Source organism: Ursus maritimus, unplaced genomic scaffold (assembly GCF_017311325.1).
Source record: "Ursus maritimus isolate PB19 unplaced genomic scaffold, ASM1731132v1 scaffold_24, whole genome shotgun sequence".
In the NCBI taxonomy this organism is placed as follows: Eukaryota; Metazoa; Chordata; class Mammalia; order Carnivora; family Ursidae; genus Ursus; species Ursus maritimus.
The window spans coordinates 25,028,112-25,050,746 of NW_024424897.1; the positions used below are offsets into that span (position 1 = coordinate 25,028,112).

The 22,635-nt window shown below is 58.4% G+C and overlaps 1 protein-coding gene across 1 annotated transcript in view; it reads right to left on the bottom strand.

Moving 5' to 3' along the window:
* The window catches only part of COL1A1 (collagen type I alpha 1 chain), a 17,306-nt gene extending 6,637 nt beyond the window's left edge, over positions 1-10,669 (bottom strand). Inside the window, 33 exon segments of the mRNA XM_040640811.1 lie at positions 9-116; positions 560-667; positions 923-1,021; positions 1,114-1,158; positions 1,625-1,678; positions 1,777-1,830; positions 1,935-1,988; positions 2,218-2,271; positions 2,859-2,957; positions 3,046-3,099; positions 3,268-3,366; positions 3,641-3,694; positions 3,775-3,882; positions 3,992-4,045; positions 4,179-4,277; positions 4,373-4,417; positions 4,510-4,608; positions 4,847-4,900; positions 5,063-5,107; positions 5,223-5,276; positions 5,394-5,438; positions 5,530-5,583; positions 5,912-5,965; positions 6,086-6,139; positions 6,661-6,714; positions 6,910-6,963; positions 7,128-7,172; positions 7,429-7,500; positions 8,304-8,405; positions 8,501-8,536; positions 8,642-8,676; positions 8,774-8,968; positions 10,496-10,669. Coding sequence (XP_040496745.1) covers positions 9-116; positions 560-667; positions 923-1,021; positions 1,114-1,158; positions 1,625-1,678; positions 1,777-1,830; positions 1,935-1,988; positions 2,218-2,271; positions 2,859-2,957; positions 3,046-3,099; positions 3,268-3,366; positions 3,641-3,694; positions 3,775-3,882; positions 3,992-4,045; positions 4,179-4,277; positions 4,373-4,417; positions 4,510-4,608; positions 4,847-4,900; positions 5,063-5,107; positions 5,223-5,276; positions 5,394-5,438; positions 5,530-5,583; positions 5,912-5,965; positions 6,086-6,139; positions 6,661-6,714; positions 6,910-6,963; positions 7,128-7,172; positions 7,429-7,500; positions 8,304-8,405; positions 8,501-8,536; positions 8,642-8,676; positions 8,774-8,968; positions 10,496-10,589 — 2,334 coding nt within the window. The 5' untranslated portion in view covers positions 10,590-10,669.
* Positions 10,670-22,635: the final 11,966 nt, after the last annotated feature.

A 22,635-nucleotide genomic window follows, 5' to 3' on the forward strand; every position in this document is an offset into this window, starting at 1 on the left:
CACCTTACCTTGTCACCAGGGGCACCGGCGGGGCCAGGAGGACCAATGGGTCCAGTCAGACCACGGACACCATCTTTGCCAGGAGAACCGTCAGCACCTTTGGGACCAGCGTCGCCCTAAAGACACAGGAAAGCCTGAGACTTCCAGTGTGGGACAGGGAGGTGACCTGGAACACCGTGCTAGTGTCTGGGACTCCTCCCCACCTCTGCCCTGCCCCCAACATGGGCTCAGGACTCGAGATCTTTCAGAGGAAAAGGCATCTGCTTGGGGACTTTGATGGAACTTAGGTTAAGAGGCCCATGCCTGTGTAGAGGGATGGATAAGGGGTCCCCAGCCAGGAGGTCCCCTTTCTTCCAGATGCCATGGTCATTCGTGGGGAGGGAAGAGCCTGGATAGGCTGGAAAGGGATTTATCAGCCAAGAGGCCAGAGGGGAAGGAGGGAAGATTAAGGAGATGAGGGGCAGATCCCAGGGAGGGTAAAGAAAGAGGCTGGGGCGTTCAAAGCAGAGGGAGACAGAGATGGGAGCCTGCACAGCTGTGGGGGTGGGGGGTAACTTACTCTGTCACCCTTAGGGCCGGGAAGCCCAGCTGCGCCTCGTTCACCAGGCATTCCCTGAAGGCCAGGAGCGCCCTGGCTACCTGGGGCTCCGGGGGCACCAGCATCACCCTAGGTGACAACCAAGAGGACTGGCATGAGGCCTGGGGTCCCAGGACTGGGTCACAGCCCTGAGCCCCCTCTTGATACCTCCCAGTCTCGGTGCTGAGGATTAAGAAGGCTCCCAGCCCAGAACTTCGGGCTGCACATGGACCCCACCCCGTCCTGTCCCTCTCCCATTCCTCACCCACATCTTGGGGGGCTTTGGCCACAGCCAGGCACCCCCGCCTCAAGAGGGGCTGGACCCGGTCCCCCTGCTGCCCTCACCTTAGCACCATCATTGCCAGGGGCACCGTTGGCTCCACGGGGACCTGCGGGGCCGGGGGGACCTTGCACACCACGTTCACCGGGGAAACCTCTCTCGCCCTGGAAGGGAAGGACAGGGCGCGTGATGGCTGCTCCAGAGACAGGGCCAAGCATTGGGCATCTCAGCAGGAACAGCAAGAGGCTCTACTTACTCTTGCTCCGGAGGGGCCGGGGGCACCAAGGTCGCCAGGAACACCCTGAGGGGGAGGGAGGGACAGAGAGTGAGCCAACCCCACCTTGGCCCTCCCCACGCGAAAGCATTCTTGTTCTCCTCCTGGGGGCTGGCCCTCGGGGTCTGTCATTAGAGACCAAGTCCTTCTCAGGCCTGAACTGGGCTTAGCTCTCTCTTCCTCCTGGGGCTGTGTCAGAGACAGCCCCCTCCCCAAAATCTGCGCTCAGGGAAACGTCAGAGTTATCCCGGCAGCTCAAAAAAAAAAAAAAAAAAGTCATCCGGGCCAGCAGCCACGCGGGCCGTCCTGATCATATCATGCAGATGTTCAGCTCTCTGCTTCCCTCTGTGTGGCTCCCTTCATGACGGGAAGTCCTGCGGGGTGTCTAACCTGGATCCCTCCAGCTGCTGGTTATCTGTTTAGCTAGGAGGGCTGGCCTCTCCCTTGAGGTGCCCTGCATTCCCCACCTCTCTGGCCGCCTGCGACCTCTTACCTGTTCACCGGGTTTGCCTGCTTCACCGGGAGGACCAGCGGGGCCAGGGAGACCCTGGGAAATGGGGGAGGGAAGGAAAGGGTGAGATTAGACTCTGAAAAAGAACAAGGGGGACCCCAGACCTTCACCCCCTGCCAGGTGGGAGGCCTCACCTGGAATCCGGGGGAGCCAGCTGGGCCTTGTTCGCCTCTCTCGCCAGCGGGGCCCTGTCACAGAGAGAACGCTGTGGTCACAGGAAGGTCCAGGAGAAAAGGGGGACGGGGTGTCTCCACAGTGCCCCCTCCCCAGACTGCCTGTCAGGGACACTTACAGCAGGGCCAGGGGGTCCCTGAGCCCCAGCTTCTCCGTCTTTGCCAGCAGGACCCTGTGGGGAGAGAGCAAAGGACTCAGGGTGGGGAGGAGGTGGCAGGGGAGGAGGGCAGCTGCTAGAGGCAGAGGGGCCAGTGGGGCGCCTGAGCAGGGCACAGAGCAGACCCCGCTGGGGGCTTCCGCTGCCCTGATGAGGGGCTGCCCGTTCTGTGCCCCTCATGTGAGGAGGGGATGTGTCACGAGCAGGGGCAGTTTGGGGGCAGGGACCACAGGGCAATACTCACAACAGCACCAGGGGGGCCAGGCACACCTCGCTCTCCAGCCTTGCCAGGCTCTCCCTGTGGGGAAAGAGAGTCAGAGTCAAGGGGGCTTAAATGGGAAGCCAGGCCTCCTGGGTCCTTCTGGTTTACCCCGAGTGACATTTTTTAAGGGGTTTTCTTTTCTCCCGGCTCTGGTACGCTTGGCTGGCTGTTACCGCTGGTCCCTTCGTGTCTCCTTGAGCCCTCTCCCCCCAGACCACGTGTCCCTTCAGGCTGCTGCCCCCACCCTCTCCCTTCCTTCATGCCACCAAATGCCCATGGTGACCTGAGCTGCAAAGGGCTTTCTTCTCCTCTGGACCCTCCTTTTCAACCTCCAAGAACTCCCCAAGATTTAGGGGTGACTATCATATTACAGGCCCAGTCTACCCCTCTGTGTGTGTGTGGGGGGGCTATTCCAGCAATACTTATTTCCAAGGAGAGGGCGATGGGAGGAGAGCCAGGAGAGGTCTCATTTTCTGAATAGGGAGACTGAGGCCCAGAGAGGGGCAGTGAGTGGCCCGAGGCCACACAGCAAGTCAGTGGCAACACTGGGACTGGTGCCCAGGACTCTCATCTCCCAGGAGTGCCTGCCCCTGGCTCTGCAACTTTCCTCCATGAATACTCACAGCAGCACCTTTAGGCCCAGGGAATCCCATCACGCCAGCCTGACCACGGGCACCGGGGGGGCCTGGGGGGCCGGGGCGACCATCTTGACCAGCGGGACCCTAAGGACGGAAGGCACAGAATCGGAGGTGAGGACAGAGGGTGGGTGTTCGGGAGAGTGGGAGGGGCCCCGGGGGGAGTGATACTTACAGGGGGGCCAGTTTTGCCATCTGGACCGGGGCTGCCAGGACTTCCAGTCAGACCCTAGGGGGAGGCAGACAGGTGTGAGCCAGGTGGGGAGAAGGGGGACCGAGGAGGGGAGGGGCCACCTCAGGAGGCAGATCCACGGTCCTGGTGCGGGGCGCCTCATTTCAGACCCCACCCAGGACGGGCATGGTCTCAGGACAAGCGGGGCAGAGGGGCCGGGCTCACCTTGGCACCAGGCAGACCAGCTTCACCGGGACGACCCGCTTCACCAGGGGAACCTTTGGGGCCAGCGGGGCCAGGAGAGCCACGTTCACCAGCGGGACCCTGGTTGGGGGAGTCAGAGGGACAATCAGGGTCTCAAGTCTGGGCTTCTTTACCATGGGCCAGCTTCTTACTCCTCCCGGTGGGGCAGAGTGGGGTGCTCTGAGGGGCACTGGTGGAAGGGGGAAGGTCAAGGTGAAGCCCAGTGTGAAGAGAGTCCGCAGCCACGGTCTGGAGCGTAATGACTGGGGCAGGAGGTGGGGGGCGACTCCACGGGGACAGGAAGGGAATGCCTGGGGCGCAGCAGGGTGGCAGCCTAGCCGTGAAGGGAGCTGACCTTGGGACCAGCGACACCATCTGCACCAGGGAAACCACGGCTACCAGGTCCGCCCTGCAGGGGGAGAAGAGACCGGTGAGCTCCAACATGGGGGCGCCAGGCTGGCGCTGGGGGACAAAGAAGGGGGAACTTACACGCTCGCCGGGGGGTCCAGGCAGGCCAGTGGGTCCGGGTTCACCTCGGGCTCCTCGCTTTCCTTCTTCCCCAGCAGGGCCAGGGGGGCCTTGAATACCAGTGGGGCCCTGGAGAGGGCAGAGGCCAGGGGAAGGCCAGCAGTGAGGGCTCCCATCCCCCTGGGGTCTCCCCCCAGGCGTTCCCAGGGCAGACAGGCTGAGCTGTGGGGGAACTTACGGGCTCTCCCTTGGCGCCAGTGTCTCCTTTGTTGCCGGGAGCACCGGGTTCACCCTGCACCAGGGAGGAAAAGAGGATGAGCAGGGAGTCGGGGGTACTCAGCTGGCCTGGCTCCTCCTGCTCCCCGGGGGGGGGCACACTGGAGCCAGTGCGTGGGCTGGGCCACTGGTGACAGAGGGGTACTTACGCTGTTACCCTTGGGGCCAGGAGGACCGCTGGGGCCCTGGGGTCCAGAAGGGCCTCGGGCACCGGGGAAGCCGGGAGCGCCAGCAATGCCAGGAGCGCCCTGTGGGAAGCAGAAGAGGTTGAGCCCGGAGCGGAGGGCAAGGGGCCGGTGGCAGGGGGGCACCGGGGCAGCTCTGACACCCACGGGGTACGTACATTAGCACCTTTAGCACCAGGCTGTCCGTCAGCACCAGGGTTTCCCTGTGGCACAGAGAGAGGGGGTGAGTGACAGGCCGGGACTGGGAACTGGGGAGTGGCCCGGCGGGCCCGGGCGGTTAGGAGACGACACTCACAGCAGGGCCAGCAGCACCAGCAGGGCCAGGGGGGCCGGGCTCACCACGCACACCCTGGGGACCTTCAGAGCCACGGGCTCCTTGGGGACCAGCTTCACCCTGGATGGGAAGAAAAGGACATGTCAGGAGCCAGCCTGGGAGCCCAACCTCACCTTTGGATGTCGGGGTGGGGGGAGGGGAGGGACAGGAAGCCCAAGAATCAAGACTCCCAGATGGGAGAAGAGGATCCCAGGACAGAGGGGAATAGGCTTCGCTGGGTCCCTCCGGTTTGGGGAGCAGAGAGATACCCATCCCTTGGCCTGTGGGAGCTGTGCTCAGAGGAGGGCAGGGGGCTCACCTTAGCACCAACAGCACCAGGGAAGCCAGGAGGACCAGCGGGGCCAGTGGGACCCTGTGAATGAAATGGAAATGTCAAGAAGGAAGGTGGCAGCGGCAAGTCCCAGCCTGTGACAGAAGAGGTCCTGGGATTCCGAGGCACATGCCCCTCCCCCGCCAAGAGCTGACACTGAGAGCCCTCCCCACTCCCAGGCCTGAGGTCAAGGGCCATACTCACAGGGGGCCCAGCAGCACCAGTAGCACCATCGTTTCCACGAGCACCCTGCCGGAGAGAGGGGAAGCCCCAGTTACGTGCGATGGGCACGGGCCAGTCCCTGTAACTCATCAGGAACTCCTGCCAGAGCCCAGGCGTCCCCCAAGGGGCCAGGAGTACTTACAGCAGGGCCAGGGGCTCCAGGGCGACCTCTCTCACCAGGCAGACCACGGGGGCCCTGACAACAAAAGCCAGAAAAGCCACATAAGATGGGAGACCCTACCCTTTCCCCCCAAACCTCATCGTGCCCCTATACCCTGCTCCCTCTCTTCCTTCTAGACCTGGGCACACTCACCATCTGACCAGGAGCTCCATTTTCACCAGGGCTACCGGGCTCACCCTAGAGAATAGAGAATACAGTCAGGAATTCGTTCATGGGGTGGGAATTGGGGGGGGAGGATGAGGCCCACGACATTTGGGCATCTTCTTACCTTGGGACCAGCAGGACCAGCATCTCCCTTGGCACCATCCAAACCACTGAAACCCTAAGATAGGAAGAAGGGCCAAGGTGAGTCCCGCTGGAAGGGGTGGACCACCTTGGTTCCCACTCTGAGCTGAGAAGGTGCCTCAGGAGGTCACCGCAGCCTCTGTCTCTGCACTAGACTAAACCCCAACTGGGCCAAGAGCTCGCCCAATCCCCTTATTGAGATTTCTTTCCCGATGGAGGGAAGTTCTTTTGGATAGCTACTCTCTATCCCTTGGGACTTCTGTAGCTACCCCCCACCAGCTTGCACACAGGATCTTTTGGGGTAAGGGGCTGGAAAAGTCAGATGCTGGGATTCTGGGAGCTTAGATGGCTCAAAGGGGACTTACTCTGTGTCCCTTCATTCCAGGAAGACCAGCTGTTCCAGGCAATCCCCGAGCACCCTGGAGAGAAAAGAAAAGGAGGAGAGAGGCAGGGCCATTAGAAGTTGCCACTGGGGACACAGCTCCCAAATGAAGCCCCCCTGTAGCAAAGTCCACGGCCAGCCACGCATCCCCACTCACCTGAGGTCCAGGAGGCCCACGCTCACCAGGACGACCAGGCTTTCCAGCTTCACCCTGAAAGGAAGAGAAAAGGCCATCATGCCCCTGTCCCCCGTGGGCTGCAAAAGCGCGGAAGGGCTGAGTTTTCTTAGTGCTGTCGAAGGTGAGGATTAGGAACCCAGAATCTTATCTTTGCATTTAGAGCTCAGCTTAAATCTACTGCAAGATCCTTGTTGGGTGAATTTTGAGTCCCTCCAAAGGTATTTCTGTTTATTTCTATCTATGGAGAGCAGATCTAAGATGCCCAGAGCCATGAAGCTTAAGGAAGTCATTCATCCCGAGGGACGGGTTTGGGGAATGCATCAAGGTGGCTGGGGTGAGGGGAGGGCCGGTCACCTCCACTGGGGAGATGGGGAGACATCCCACAAGGGGTGGAGATCATTGTTCAAGGGCCGTCCCGTGCATCAGGGAGAACTTGGCCTCCTTTCTCTGGGCATCACCCCCAAAGGTGGTGGGGCACTGGAGTGGAGATTAGAGGGACCTAGCCCATGGAGGTGTTGGGGGCTAGACGGGATCTTCTCGCCTGGGCTACTTACATCATCTCCGTTCTTGCCAGGGGGGCCAGGGGGACCACGGGGACCCATGGGACCCTAGAGGAAACAATAAGAAAGGAGATTAGAATAACCAGGATAATGGGGGAAAAAAAGAAGGGGAAGGCTGGGATTGGAAGGAGGAGGTAGGGAAGACCCCAGACAGCAGGGGGGGAGGGGTCCTTCAATAGGAGAATCCACGTATTTGTACAGAGACAGTGCATTTGCATAGGGTACAAGTTGGGGGGCACTTACTGAGGCTCCAGGCTCGCCAGGCTCACCAGGGGGGCCTTGGAAACCTTGGGGACCCTGGAGAACATGGAAAAAGGGATTCGGTTAGAAGGACAGGTCCCTACCAGTCTTTCCCCAGATCACTAACAGATCTCTCAGAGCACCTTCTCTACCCTCATCCCAATCCTCCCTTCTAAAGACCAAAGCGCAGGACAGTACATGATGACATCCTGGATACTCACAGGTGCGCCAGGGGGGCCAGGGAGACCACGAGGACCAGAAGGACCCTACAAAAGGAAAAAAAAAAAGAGAGAGGCCATAGCGATACCTCTGTAGGAAAGTGCAATGTGAGTGTGGTCTTGCTATCTCCCAGTGGTTCCTGTTGGGACCACCCAGTTGTCTTGCATCCTCTCTGGACTTCAGGTTCCAATGGTCGTCTTGACCTCCTGAGTTATCTATACCACCCCCATATGCCACCACTGGCCCATCCTGTCTGGATCCCACTGGCTCCTCTTCTGTCCTCTCTGCCCCCCAGTGGCTCACCATGGGGCCAGGCACGGAGATTCCTCCAGTTGATTTCTCATCATAGCCGTAAGACATTTGGGGAGCAAAGTTCTAGAAAAAAACAAGAGAGAGTGCATGAGAAATCAGTGAGTTGAAAGGCAGAAGACGTCACTGACAGTGGGATTTTGACATTTGCCTCCCGATGTGACGCACTAAGAAGGACAACAACATCACTTGTGAGATATTCCTGCCAAAAATGCAGGGCCCAACTCTAATTACGGGGACACATCCAGCCAACCCAAATTGAGGGACAGTCTTATAAAAAGAATTGGCCTCTACAAAGCAACTGGCTTCTTAAAAAAATTTCAGTGTCATGAAAGACAAAGAAAGTCTGAGGAATGTTCCAGAATAAAGGAAACCGAAGACACTTGACAGTTAAATGGAATTCATGATCCTGGATCAGGAGAAAAGATGCTATAAAGGGCATTATTGGGATATTGTTGAAATTTGGACAGGGACCATATGTTAGATAACAGTTATGTGTCAATGTTAGAATTTTGAAATGTAATCATTGTGCAAAGGTCAGGTAAGAGAAAGTCCTTGTTCTCAGGAAATACACACTCAAGTATTTAGGAGCAAAAGGACATAACATCAGCCGCTAGCTCTGGCACAAATGGTTGAGAAGGAAAAATAGCGACAGTTATATGTATACATAGAGACTGATAAAGCAAATGCGACAAACTGTGAAGTGTGTGTGAGAGTTCTTGGCACTAGTCTTGAAACTTTTCTGTAAGTTTGAAATCATTTCAAAATATAAAGTATGCCATCTGCCAAAAAAACCCACAAAAAAACAAAGAACAGGAGGTGAGGGGAGCACACAGGGCCTGCCAGGACTGTCTTGAGTCTTCACTTACTCCTCCGAGGCCAGGAGGTCCGGGGGGGCCGGGAGGTCCGGGGGGGCCGGGAAGTCCAGGCTGGCCGGGGATGCCATCTCGGCCAGGGGGGCCGGCAGGTCCCTGCAGCGGGGGAGGGGGAGGGCAGCCGTGAGCGCAGGCCCTTAGCCACGCGCACCTACAGCCCCCACAGCCAAGCGAAGGCCACGCTTACTTACCCTTGGACCTCGGGGGCCAGTGTCTCCCTTGGGTCCCTAGAGGGTAGGGGGAGGGGAAAAGAAACAAAAGAAGCCGGGTTAGAGACGGAAAGCGCTTGAGGACCCTCGGGCCGCTGGCAAAAGTCGAGGGCAGAGGATTACCTCCACTCCTGTGGTTTCTTGGTCGGTAGGTGACGCTAGGGGAGAAGAGATGCGGGTGAGCGGCGGGGTCTGCACCCGGTGCCCCCGGCAGCCCCGCCCCCCGCCCCCCAGCCCCAGGCCCCCGAGCTGTACCCTCGCCGTCGGGGCAGACGGGGCAGCACTCGCCCGGGGGGACTTGGGCGCCGGGACAGTTCTTGGTTTCGTCGCAGATCACGTCATCGCACAACACGTTGCCGTTGTCGCAGACACAGATCCGGCAGGCCTCGGGTTTCCATACGTCTCGGTCATAGTACCTGAGGCCGTTCTGTACGCAGGTGACTGGTGGGACTGGGGCAAGAGGGGAAAGGAGGGGCTGTCAGCGGCGCTCGAGCCCCCCACGTCGGGGCTCCAGGGACTCCAGTCCTACCCGCCTTTCCCGTCTGTCGTAAGGACACTTTTAGATTTTCCATTTCCCGCCTCCTCCTCCCCGCCCCCCCTTCCCCAAATCCTTAAAAGCTCATCTGCTCCTCATCAGGGCCAGTGACAGCGCCGAGGCGCCTGGCCAGGGCGGCTATAACTCTTTCCAGTTCTCAGGAATTTAAACAAAGCTTTAGGCCGGAGTTGCTTCCAACTCCCAACCCCAGCCCATCGGCGCTAAAGCCAAGGGAAATAAAAAAGCCACTGGATGGGGGAGGGGAGATGGGGGAGTGGGGAGGAGAGAGAACAGGAGGGGCCCCACCAAGCGGGCAGGCTCGGGGCGTGGGGGGGGGCGTGGTATGGGTGGAGACGGGGGTAGGGTCGGGGGACCGGTAGGAGGAGAGAAGGGAGGTCCAGCCCCCATGCCGCCCCATCCCAGGGCAGGTGGGATTGCGTGGGCGGGGCTAGGATGATGGGGCGGGGCCTAGTGGCCTGAGGTCCCGCCCAGAGACTTGAATTGGACCCCCAAAGTAGGATACAACGTAACCTCCGGCGCCTAGACATATCAAAAGCCCTCCCTCGGGACAACCCCTCCTTCCTAAAACTAGCCAGAGCCTCTGGGTCACTCTTTAGCCAAAGAACCAAAAAGTCCGCAAATAGTAATGAGGCTAACTAACCACGCCCACCGCGCGGGCTTCTACTCAGACGGCCACTAGGTGGCGGGCAACACTAAGCAATTTCCTGGGACGGGCCACTTTCAGAGACTGAGGCTACCCAGGCCCTAGCTTTATTTTCCAGGACTAAGAGGTGGGGTCCACAACAGGCAATAACGCCCGTCCACTTAATGAAGTTCCTGCGCGAGGAAGCGCTGGACGGGGAGGCACGGGATTCAGTGCGGATCAGCAGAGGGCGCCAGGACCCCGCCCTGCCAAGTCCGCGCCAAAGTTTCTCATCCTCCAACCCGCCCACTCTCCGCGCCCCCTCCCCCCTCAGCCCAGCACCCCCGCGGCCCCAGCAACACTGTCTAGCCTGCAGAGAGGGCAAACAATCTTTCCTTATGAATCATCCCACAGCCTTCCCGATAGCTTTTACATCTTGTGCTCCAAACTCCCAGCACGGCGCCCCCGTCCCATCTTCGACGTACTTTCCCCTCAGCCAGCCCCCAGACCGCCCCCCGCCCCGAATTCCCCCGTGGTACTCCACAGTGAGCGCTCGGGACTCCCTCCTGTGCCAACTCCCGCGGCGCTCCCTCCTGCCCTCTCGGGGGCGTTCATCTCCACCCTCCCCCCCAGGGTGCACTGCCTTCTCTGTCACGGCGCCCGAGAAAAGCCCTCACCATCTCCCTTCCATCCCTGAGCCTCCGGAGCATCCCGAGATTCAGTAAGTCGTGGACCCCCGGGACCGAGCGCAGGGCAAGATACCAAGTAGCCCTGCACTCCCTCAAAGTTTGCGACTTACTGTCTTCTTCTTCTTGGCCCTCCTCTTGGCCGTGCGTCAGGAGGGCGGTGGCCGCTACGAGGAGCAGGAGCCGGAGGTCCACAAAGCTGAACATGTCTAGACCCTAGACATGTAGACTCTTTGCGGCTGGGGTGGGGGTTAGCGTCCGCTCATGCGTGGCCTCACACTCCGCGTGCCTCCTGCTCCGACCCCGAGGAGAAACTCCCGTCTGCTCCGACGACTGGCCGGGGCCCCTTTTATACCGTCCTGATGGAGAGCGGGGAGGAACTCTGCCCCTGGGAGAGGGGGAGCCGGCGGCCCGTCCCCCAGCCAATCAGAGCTGCCTGGCCCGGCCCCCAATTTGGGAGTTGGAAGGGAGAGGGGGAGGAGGAGGGAAGGGAAGGGAGTCCACCGCACATCTCCCCCCTTCGCAGCTCGGCCTCCCCAGCCCCCCAGCCCAGCCCGAGCCAGAGATGCTGGGGCTGAGGTTCGGCTAAGTCCTCGGTATAGCGTGGGCTAAAGAGTGGGTAGTGGTGCCCCTTGGGCTTTCTTCCTGGGACTCCCCCATCTGGAGGAACTGGAACTGGGGAGCGGGGAGGAGAAGCTTCCAGAGGTGGAAGGAATGAGGGTGATCTGGAGCAGGTAGTCCTGGCCATGCCTCATTCACCCTACAGACATCCTGGGCAAGAACTAAGGGATGGGTATGAAGAGGCCGGGTGCTCTTCTAAAACAGGAGAACCAGCACATTTAAAAGATGTGCCTGTTTAAGGGTGTCTTCTGGTGTGGCGGGATACGGAGCTCAGCCATATCTCGGAAACAAGTTAGAGATTCCTTTGCAGACATTAGGAATGAGATACTTGGGTGGGGGTTTGTTGGCAAGAGGGGGTTTATTGTGAGGACGTCAGTTCTGCCATGCTCCAGGCTCCAAGATGGACTGAAATGCTCTCCCCCAAATGCAAGGTGTGACTCAGAGAGATGGGGTAGGGAGGCTGAGACACCGGTGAGAAATTTGTGTGATCTCTCCAGGAGGAAGAGCGGGGGGGTTAAGCGATAGGGCAGCAGAGTGGCGGCGGGAAGCTCCTGGGACTCTTCCCCCCAGAGCAGTGAGTTTGCACAGGGGCAGCTGTGATCACTAGGGACCTAGAAAAGGGTCTTGGGTGAGCGCTGGCCAGGCGGTGGCCAGGGCCTGGTTAGAGACCCTCCCGCCCCCGCAGAGTCAAACCTGGGAGCACTTGGGTAAAAGACTTTGGACCAGAGAGGGGGTGCTCCTTCTCAGCGCTGCAGAAAGCCCCTCCCTGGTCGTACCTGGACTCAAGGTTGGGGCATATGGGCGAATTTGGGTGTGAGGGGGAGGCTTGCCTTTGGGGGTTTGGGATGGAATTGCAGGGAAGGTCGAGTGACCTTATTTTAGAGGATGTTCCCCACTTCCCCACCTCTTTCCTGAAAACCGAAGGCATTGCTCTCTGCCCCTGGAACCAGGAATCATCTGTACCCTGAAAGGGGGGTGGAGACCCCAAGAACAACAGGCTGTATTTGGGGGAATGCCCCAGAAGCCAGTGTCCTCCCTTCCCCACGTCCCAACCTCCCAACAGCACTCTACTCTTGGCCCTACCAAAATCTGTGGGCCCAAGAGAAGGCAGTTGGGGTCCCTTTGCAGTGTCCATCAACTCCAGTCCCTCCTGCCTGGGTACCCCACCCCCAACACTGCAGAGCTGCAAACGTGGAAGCGGGGAGTCCCGCCTCCCCCAAACCATCCAAAATTCCATTGCCTCCCCCCCCCGCCCCTCTCCACGCCCTCCCCCAGCTGGTTTTGTGCAACGAAGGCAAAGGAAAAAAAAAAAAAAGACCAAGGGAACAGAAGGGGAGGGAGCCACGTAGGCCGTGGGCAGCCAGGATGAGCGGTGCGGGTGGGGCAGCGGAGGGAGAGTGCAGGGGCTATAATTAAAGGGAAAATATAGAGTTTCCAGAGAGGCAGGGCTGCAGACAGCAATGGAGGGACGGGCCTTCATCAATTATCCCCACCATGTGGCAGCGACTTGTGGCCCAGGATCTGCCCCCGCCTAGTGCCAGCGACGGCAGGGCAGGACAGCATTGGGCTGCTGAGATGGCAATCCCCCCCCACTCCACCTCCTGGGGGTCAGGGACAAGGGGGACAAGGGTCCTGTCCCTCTGCAGTGACTATCTGGGAAGGGGTGTCACAGGCTTGGGATGAGGGTTGCCATGACCTGCCCACCTCCCTGGCTGAGTTCTCGAAGCCAGGACTCCAGCCTCCAGTCCCCTCCCTGGGCGCTGCTGGCCCAGGCATCCCAGGCCTGTCTTAAAGAAGAGATGGAGCCTCAAATGACAAGGAGTTGCTACGTCTCAGACCCGGGGTTCTGAAGGATGTTCGGGGACCCCTGGAGTTGGGGGTGGGCTCTGCGTGTGTGTGTGATGTGTGACAGCCACGGCCCCAACATCCAGTTTCAGACCTCTGTCCCAGGAGCTGTGGGCAGAGGCTTTCCAAGCATTCTTTACACGTGGCATAGAGCTGAGGCCCAGGGCCTCCTCTGCCACTTTCAACTTGAAACGCTTGGCGGGCGCCCAGCCCGAAGATGTGTCTTTAATTTCTGCAGCATGACAGTGAGAGGAAGAATGTGCTTGGGGTCTCCTCCCAGCCTGGCTGGGCCTCCTTGGGCTTGAGACTTGGGGGGGGGTGATGAGGGAGGGAGCTAAGACAGGGGAGGAGACGCCACCTCATCTTTAGGAAACTCTGAAGCTCTGGCTTCTTGTGGAATGTTAGACTTCAGTTGGGCATTTGGAGTTGGGGGGGGAACAAAAGCCAAAATCTCCCCCCACACACCCCCAAGCAATGGTAAAGTCATCAGCACTTAGGGAAAAAAATTCCTCAAGAAGAAAAACAGAAAGAGGAAAGTGCTGAGCTCTGAGTTCTCTCCCTCTCCAAATTTCCCCAAGTGCCCTCCTTCCTTGAGAGACGGGGCAGGCCTGTGATCCCCAGTGGCCCCCTCTATCGGGAGCCCCCCAAGCCCCTGGTCTGGAATCTGTGGTGTGGGACTAGGGAGAAGTAGGGCACCTGGTGTGTGTGTGGGGGGGGGGGAGATCAGCCCTTTCCAGCTGCTCTGAAGTTCCCCTGCCCTCCTTCCCCAGTCTTGACCTTCCAGAATGTTCCTCTCCCCCCACCCTGGCGCCAACGGGTAGTAGAGAGAGGGTCCTTAGGAGAGGTTTGAGGAGAGAGAAGGGGAGGGGGTCTGAGAGTGTCGCTATAGTTCACAGCTTGGTTTCCACGGATCCCTGTCACAGAGCTCTGCTCTGGTCCTATTCAGGGTCCCTGGGGGCAGAGTATGGGACAGACCTCAAGTGTGTGGGGTTCCCTCTCCCTCCCTTTGCTCAACATTGCACCGGCCTGGCCCTTGGGTCCTCAGCTGTGTCCCTTAGCTTCTAGGCACAGCTCTGCTCTCTCTCAGCCTCAGCCTCAACCCAAGTCCCTCAACCTTCGGAGATGTCCCTCTGTCTCTTCATCTTTTCCAGGTTTAGAGGGAAGATGAGGAATGAAGTTTGTCCGTGTGGAGTGTTAGGTGCCTGTGAGACATCCTGTCAGAAAGGTGGGGGCTACCCTTGCGTGTTTGGTCTGGAGCTCGGAGGAAAGACAAACAGGGGCCCCCAGGACAATGGTGTGGAAGGAGTTGTCTCCAGAGTAAGCATGGAGGGAGGAGAGATGAAGGGCTGGGACAGAGCCTGAGGACCCTTGGGGGCTGAAGGAGTGGGAAGGGGAGGAGGAGCCCCTCTGCACAGGAGACAGGACAAGAGTGGGAGCAGAGGGCAAGGAGGAGAAGGATGGTGGGTGTCATGTATGCAAGGGAGGATTGTTCTAGAAGGATGGAGAATTAGATGCTGCAGAGAGAATTAGTACCATTAAGGGGCAAAATGCCCCCTGGGTTTGGCAGCATGGTGGTCATTGATGAGTGCCCTAAGTTTTGGTGGAGTGATGGGTGAGGAAGCCAGACTAGAGGGGGCTGAGGAACAGGTAGGAGGCCAGGAAATGGAGTCAGAGTGCACAGAGCTTGGAGGAGTTCAGCTGTGAGGGGAGGAGAGTGAGTAGATGCCCGATCCTCCTTCGGTCTTTCTTTCCCCGCTCTCTCCCACCCTTACTCCTGTCTGTCTGTCCCCTGCCTTCCTCCTCTTCCTCTCCCATGGGACTCTGGTTCTTTCTCCACCCTTCCCTCTCCTGAGCTCTTTCTCTGGGTCCCCCCCTACTTTTGGCTCTCCCTCCTCTAAGATACCCACATCTAGGCCCAGCCAGCACCTCATTCTTTTCTAGAGTGTGCCCTCTATCCAGGCTCTTGAAGAGAAGTCTTGATTTCTAGTCCTGGCAGGGTCCGCCCCATTCTTGGGTTGTGGTGGGGGGAGTCCAAGTAGGGGGAAGTGGAGGCAGAGGAGCCAGGGACGGGGCTGGGATGATTCTGGGGGAGATGGGCTGGGGCATGATCCATTAGTGACATTAAGACTCCCCAGGTCCACTCCAGCCACCTCACCAGGTCCCCAGTGGGTCCCAACCGAGAACAGGTGCTGGATTCTGTTCTCTGGTGATCTCAAGTGACGAGTCAGCGTCCATCTTTTCCTGCTGGAGTGTGAGCTCCTGGGCCGGGGGCCTGGCACGGCTTGATGGCATCTCTAGCCCTCTCCTGGTCTGGGGGCACAGCAGGCTTCATTGAACTGCTATTTCTGTCTTTCTGGTTTGGTTCTGTTCTGTACTCACTTTAGCCCCGATCTCTTTCCCCACTGCCTTCCTTTTTCCTATTCTTTCATCCCCCTACCCCACCCCTATTTCTCCTGGTCATCTATTTTCCTTCCTTTTCTTAGATCTTTTCCTCCTCTTTCTTTCCTCTGCATCGGTCCCATTGTCCCAACCCCTCCACCCACACTCTCCTCCCTCCTTCTCTTTCTCTCGTATTCTCTTCCGGTATCTCTGGCTCCTCATCCCTTCCTGGGGCTGTCTTCTGATGCTGAGGCTCACAAGCATGCAGCCTCCACCCCAGGCGAGCTGCCAGCCTAGGGGGCGGGGCCTAGGGAGTCTCTCATCACAGCTGGAAGTCTGGTCCTAGTGCCTAGGAGGTGGGTGCAAAGGCTCCTTTGAAGCTTGGATCTGAAAGGGAAAAGAGCAAGGGGTAGAGGGAACCTCTGTGAGATATAGGCATCTGTCCAGAGCCCAGCTGCTTCCTTCACCCCCTCCCCCCCAACAAGGAAACCTTGGCCACAGGTGCCTGGTGTCTTTCTGTTCTACCTCGGCCACCAGTTCTTCCTGGCAAACCTGGGATTCGGGAGTTTCTGGGGCTGGGGTTGAGTGGGGGATGGGGGAATCCCAGTCTTCTCACTTGTCCCAGTCCTGGGCAGAGCACCCCTACAGACAGAGTGTGGCTTGGATGGAGAAAGGATCCAGATGGCTCATTCAACCATATTTATCTGTCAGGCACTTTGCACTGGGGCCTGGCCAGTCAGGGCCTGCCCTCATGGAGCTTGTGTCTGGTAGAGACAGACAGGAATGACATTGCATAAATAAACACGTCATTGCAACTAGAAAGGTCATGAAGGAAAGGAACATGGAGCTCTGAGTAGCAGGCATCCCAGGGAGTCTAGACCTGGGGGCCCAGTAAGGCTTCCCTGAAGAGGTTGGCAGATGAGCTAAAGACACCTTAGGAAAGGGGTAGGTGGCAGGGTGGGGTTTGCAGTGAGTGTCATGGTACCATATAGGCAGAGGCTCTGGGACAGAGGGAAGCATGAAAGTTCTAGGTGCCCACAGAATCCAGAGAAGACCAGGGTGACTGGAGCACAGGAAGCAAAGGCCGGAAGGCCAAAGAAGCCGCATCAGGAGGTTCAGTCCGGTCCTTAGAGCCCTGGGCCCCAGTAGAGGGTCTGAAGCAGGGAGGGGCAGAGTCAGGTCTGTGTAGAAGATGGTTGTCATCACTGGGGAGGGCTGTGAGAGAAGTCAGCTGCTACAGGGCTGAGAGATGATGGCAGCCTGGATCAGGTTGAAGAGGATGGAAACAGAGAAGAGAATGGATTCAGGAGCCTTTGGGGGGCAGAGTTTATAGGCACTGGCGTAGGCAGATGCGGGAGTATGGTGGTGAGGAGCAGGGATGACTCTTAGTCTTCGGAGAGACTGGATGGTGTGGTACCCTTGGAGGGGGGGTTTGGGCGAGGACGGACATCCTGAGTTTGGTGCCTATTGCAAGCATTCTAGTCAATTCTATCTGGTGGATGGTTACTGCGGACTTCCTGCGGCCAGCCCTGTGCTGAGAGCTCTGGGGACAACAGTTCCTGTCCTCAGGGAATGGGGAGTCTGGGTGGGGAATAAAAGAAAGACAGAAATGTCTCTCACCCAGGGCAGCACTGGCTGTGTGATTTTGTGTAAGTTTCTCCATCTCTCTGATCCTCATTTTCCCAATCTGTGGAATGGGGTAGTAGTGAGACCACCTTGCTGGCCTGTGTCGTGCTTGGTGAATGGAAGGCTCCAGAGAGATGCACAGGTGATGAGAATGCCAATAGGAGAGAAGTCGGGTTTCAGGGAGGAGCTGCTCTTGAGCTGAATCTTGGAGGTGAGGGACAGGTTTTGAATGCAGGGTTGGAATGGGAGGAAGGGCACTGCCAAACCTGGGAAAAACCCCCCTGACCTCAACAGAGACAGAGGTCATGGAGAGAAGGCCTTGTGCAGAGGAAACATGGAAGCTAAGGCTGGAAAGGTAGGCTGGGGCCAACTTCTAGAGGCCTTGAGTTCTGGCAGAAGAATTTAAAATTTGGTGGCTGTAGAGAGCCCATGGCTGCTTTTGAGCAATGTATGGTTGTAAGCCTTTTGCCAAGGACTTGCTCAGAAAACCTCTACCTTGGTGGCAGTAGAGCTCAAGTGAGAAGGCTGGAGCCCTTGGGGGAGAGAGGGAGATGCAAAGAAAGTGGGTAGGATCTGTGGGTCTCAGACCATTAAGGAAACATGCCTTGGGAGCAGGCAAACAGGTAGACCAGATGACCCCTCCAAAGTTGGTGTTCCATTGCTACTAGGCTCTGGAGCTTTATATTCTTTCAAAGTGGGAATATGATACAACAACGGATGTTCAGGTAGAATGAAACTTTGAGCTCATTCTGCCCTGCTCTCCCCTCCTCGCCCAAATGAGAAAACTAAGGCTCAGAGGTAGCGAATTGACTGTTTGCAGTCACACAGCTGAGACTGAGGAGTCCGAGGTAAGATCCCTGCTGCACTTTAAGACCTTGAGTGTGGCGGCTGCTGGAGAGCTGGAGGGGCCGGGAAAGGAACTGGGGATGGTGGGGGGCTCAACGTATCCAGGGATCCCACATGATACCAGTCCAGGCCTGGGGAGGACAGGGCAGGAGAGTTGTTCCCCAACACTCAGCTGAGCTGTGTGGCCGGAGGGGGAAGGGAGCCTGGTGGGCAGGGTGGAACTGCCACATGGAAGAGGCTTGATGGGAACCATCTGGCCTGGCTGGAGTGTGGGCTGCAGGGAGGGGAGGAGCGGGAGCCGGGAGACAGGCCATGGTGGGCGGGTGGATGGCGGGTTGGGGCTGGGAGTGGCCGGCCCGGAGGCCCCTACCTTCCAGACTGCTGCAGCCCAGATGCCTTCACAGCCACAGCCTGGCCCATCCAACCCGCTGACCTCATTCCCAGCTCCCCTCCCTTGCAGGCCCCCCTCTGCCTGCCACGTAGGCTGAAGGCTTTACTGCCTCTTCTGCTGGGGGGAGGAGGGACTGGACATAGGCACCCTGAGCCCGGAGCTCTGCCAGGTCAGGCAGACCTGGGAGGGAGCAGTTGTATGCCCTGTACATCCAGACCACTCTGGGCCTCAGTTTCCCCTCCCCAGAGAGGAGGCCAGCAAATGGAGGGGTCTGGGGTCATGGGAGGAGCACAGCGGTGAAGGACATTAGAGTGGATAAGAACTAAGGGGGGGCTCCGTGGAGATCATCAAATCCATCCCCTTGCCTCCTTAGGGCAGGACGGTGTGATTCTCAGGCCCGGGAAGGGGTAGCGGCAGAACATTGTCCTCCCCTCAAACCAGTCTCCAGAAAGAGAGTTCCCTGAAGGCCAGGGAAGGGGGTGTCTTCGGTAACAAGCAGCCTTCGCTGCTCCTGTTGCAGCGGGAGCACAGTTTGTGGCTAGGATGGAAGTGGGGAGCCCATGGTCGCTCCTCCCTAGGGTATCTCTCAGTGACCTTCCCTGAGCCTTTCCAGGGCTCTGCTTCTTGACCTTCTGCCTTCCCCTCGCCTCCCTGCCCCCTCGGGGCCTGGGTCTTCTCCGGCTGCCCCAGCTGAGCAGAGGGCTGTCCTGCCCCCTCTCAAGGCGTTCCGGGCCCGTGAGTCATCGGGAATGTCTGCTCTGGTTGCAGCTTCCCTTCCCTGGCTGTGGACCCTCTTTCCCCTCCTCCCCCACCCTAAGGACCGAGGGTGCTTCTCCCAGCCAGGGGGCTCTGGGGGAGGAGTGGGGAAGCCATGAGCAAGAGCGGGTGTGGGCCTGCTTAGAGAATTTCCCCCGATTCCGCTTCAGCTCTCCCAGAGAGGGTTTCCTGTCCTTTCTCCCACCGCCCAGGTGGGGAAACTGAGGAGGGACAGGTAGGGGAGGGCCAGACTTTGGTGGACTCAGGCTCCTCCCCGCTCCATTTTAGGGCTCAGTTTTGCCAAACTGGGAATGGGCCCAAACCTCTTTCTGAAGGGCCCTCCCCACGTTTGAGGCCGGGTCGGCAGGAAAGCTGGAGAGGCTGCAGCTTCTGCCACGGGCTCCAAGGATGACACGTCCCGGCTGGCTGGGGTGGGGAGTCCACGTCTGCAGGAAAGGGGGAGGCCCGATGCTGGACCCTTCCCCCAGGGGCCCTGCACCCTTCGAGGCTGTCGCCTGCCCCTCCTCCTCTAGCTGGAGGCTGGAGGGGAGACCGAGGCAAGGCCAGGGGTTAGGAAGAGTTCCCAATCCTCTCCCCGTAAAACGTGTCTCCCTGGCCCTCTTCCTCCTCCTCATCCCCACCCCCCAGCCCTGGATTAGTCGTCTAGACCGAGGGTCTGGCACCCGACTTGCCCAGGGACAGGGCATTTCATTCCCGAGCCCGCTTCCCCCGCTGCCGAACAGCAGTCTGGTCACAAGAAGTCCCTGCCGGTGGTGTTGGCCTGTGAATCTGTCTCTTCCCGGGCAGACAGACAGACGCTCAGGCACAGACATACACACTGCCTCACACACATTCAGTCACACACTCTGACAAACACTCTTTCACACGTATATTTGTGTGTGCACGGGACCCTCTGCCTGCTTGGGTCTGGCAGACCCCCACATTTCTATTTCCCTCTCTCTGAGGCCCCCCATTTCTTCTCTCACTCTTATCACCCCCCCACCAGCACCCCTTTACATCCCCCCGCCTCCTGGTTCTCCTCCTCCCGAGGTCACTGGCAGGGCCAGGGCAAAGCAGGAGCAGGGGGAGGGGACATCTGACCCTGCCAAAGCCGATTCAGCCACCCCCTCAGGTCCCTCGCCTCTCTGTGAGGTTCTGGGTGGGATGGGGTGTGAGAGGGGGAGGAATGGAGCGCAGAAAATCTTGCTTCTTCCCAGCGCCGGGGACCCGCACAAGCCTGTCCCCTGCCTCTCTTTCCTGAAACTCACTAACATCCACTTTCAAAAATATCTGTCCCACCGACATCCTGGACCTCCTGTAAATGTGATTATTTTAGCAGTGTGTGCTGGCTGCCGTGCCGCGGGCTGCACCCTTCGAGGAACTTCTGCCTAAGGGAAACTGGTCGGAGCTCAGAAAGGACTGTTCCAGGGGATGAGCTATCTGTTGGCCAGGAAGGACGTGGGAATTGGGCAGCAGAGCGCACCCCTCCGACCCAGGCCAACTCAGGAGTAACCACAAACATCTGTACCAGGCTGGGCCGTAAGCACTTTACACGTTTGAACTCTGTCCTCCTCACAAAGCTCTCTGAGGGGGGTGCTCTTATCGTCCCCAATTTCAGAGGAGGAAAGAGAAGCACAGAGAGGTTAAGCCAGTTGCCTGGAGTCACAAAGCTAGGAAGTGGCTGAGCTGGGACTCAGGCAGGTCCAAGAGACCGAGGGCAGATGCCAAGGGATGCCCCCCTGCCTCGCCCGAAGAAGTGGCTATTTGCACCCACATGCACACTCCATCTGCGCGTGCGTATGGGAAGGATCGCGGGGACAGGTGGCTGGAAACCAGCCGCAGGAGCCACGGCAGCCAGAAAGCTCTTGAGAAGTGCTGTTTGCTGGCGGCACCTGACACATCGTCTCACCTGAGCCCTAGGACAGCTCTGGGAGGTCGGTCTTCACACCGAGACCCAGAAGGATCAAGGCATTGCCCTGAGACTCCCTTCCTAGAGCTGGGAGAGAACCTAGGTGCCCCGGCCGCCAGATCAGCCTTCTTTCCATTGCCTCATGTCTCCTGTATTTGCAAATCCACACAACCACCGGCCATGCATAGCCACGTACCACAGACCACATACAATACAGGCAGAATGACAGCCCTCGGTCTTTCCTCGGTGGCACTTGGCTCCTCCTCATGGACAATCCCCCAAGGTCTTACACCCATTCTGGTCTTACACCCCGCCCCCCAGCCAGGAAGTGCTGAGGCTGTGACTAGATCCCACACCCGCCAGGCCTGGCCGCAGAGCCGGTGCTCTTCCCCGTGGCTCTCCATCACTGCCGCCCTCACTATGACCCAGCCCGGAAGCACCCCTTGCACACACCACGTCCACACCGAACATACATGCAGGTAACGGATGCAGGAAAATCATACCCATGACGCACCCACATGCTACCGGCTGAGTTATTTGGTGTTTTCTGCATGCCAGACACTGCCCTAAGTGCCCGATCCACGTTAGCTCACTGAATGACCACAACAGTCCTAATGATATAGGTGTTGTTAATATCCTTAGCCTCGTTTTACAGATGAAGAAACGGAGGATCAGAGAGGTTAAGTAACTTGCTCAAGGTCACACAGCGAGGAAGTTGTGAAGCTGAGATTTGAACCGAGGCTCTCACCACCATGCTATAGCCTGCTCTCTAAGGTGGGCTGGGTACAACTCATTCAGCCAGGCAGGAACAGCTGTGGACTGCCCCATTGTGCCCAGCGCTGTGCCGGGTCCTCCCCGCCTCCTCCACCTGCCCCTGCCCAGCACCACACAGTAGATGAAGACTGTGCTGATCTCACTCTCCTTCCCTCCCAGGGAGCCTCCTCCCCAGGCAGCTAGGACATGTGGATTTTGGCTCTAGTTCGCATTTGACACCTAGTGAGGGAAAACACTGGGGCTGTGCCAAAGCCTGAATGAGGGCGCAGAGGCAGGAAGATGCAAATGGGACAGGGGCTCTCTGCTTCTGCCTCTATTTTGGGCTTATGCTCACATCACTTCGGTATCACTCCATCTCAGATCTTCTCGCGGCCTCTCTGGCTGATTCTCTCCCCTATCTGTCTCCGTGTGTGTGTGTGTGTGTGTGTGTGTGTGTGTGTGTGTGTATCTCTCCCTTATCCCTCACCTGTCCTTCCCTGTCCCTTCACTGCTTGTCAGCTGCTCTCAGTGCTTGTGAGGACAATGGATCAGAGATTTCGTTACCCACCCTCTGAGGAGATATCCATATCTGAGCAGGGCCCACTTCCAGGGGACCCGTCAGCTCGGTCCCAGGACCCTCCCTACTGGTTTCTTTCTACAAAAGGCACAGTCCTCTCCTCTTGACCCTTCCTCCGGGGCTCTCCTATCCCCGAATACCAATATCTGAAAGTCAGCCTAGACATCACTAGTCGGCATGTCTGGAATGTATCCTGCCTCCCCCTTCAGAATGTGTCCCTCCCATCAGACAGGAGGCTCCCAAAGGTAGAGACTAGACTCTGTCTCCTCATTTAGACTGAGGGCTCCCCGAGGGCAGGCTCTGTGTTTCCCCACCACATTGGGGTTCCTTGAGGTCATAACCCAGGTTTCCTCCATCAGACTGCGGGCAGGAACTGTGTCTCCTCCTTCCTCTGGCTTCTCCTGGGCTCAGCTTGGGCTGTGCTTTGGACAGTATTTAGCCGGGATGAAGGGTCTGAAGCACAAACCAGCCTCTCGATCTCCCTTCAAAGTCTGCTCAGACTTTAATGTTTCGACAGTCCCGTCTACTCCAGGGAGCCCAGCTTCAGTTG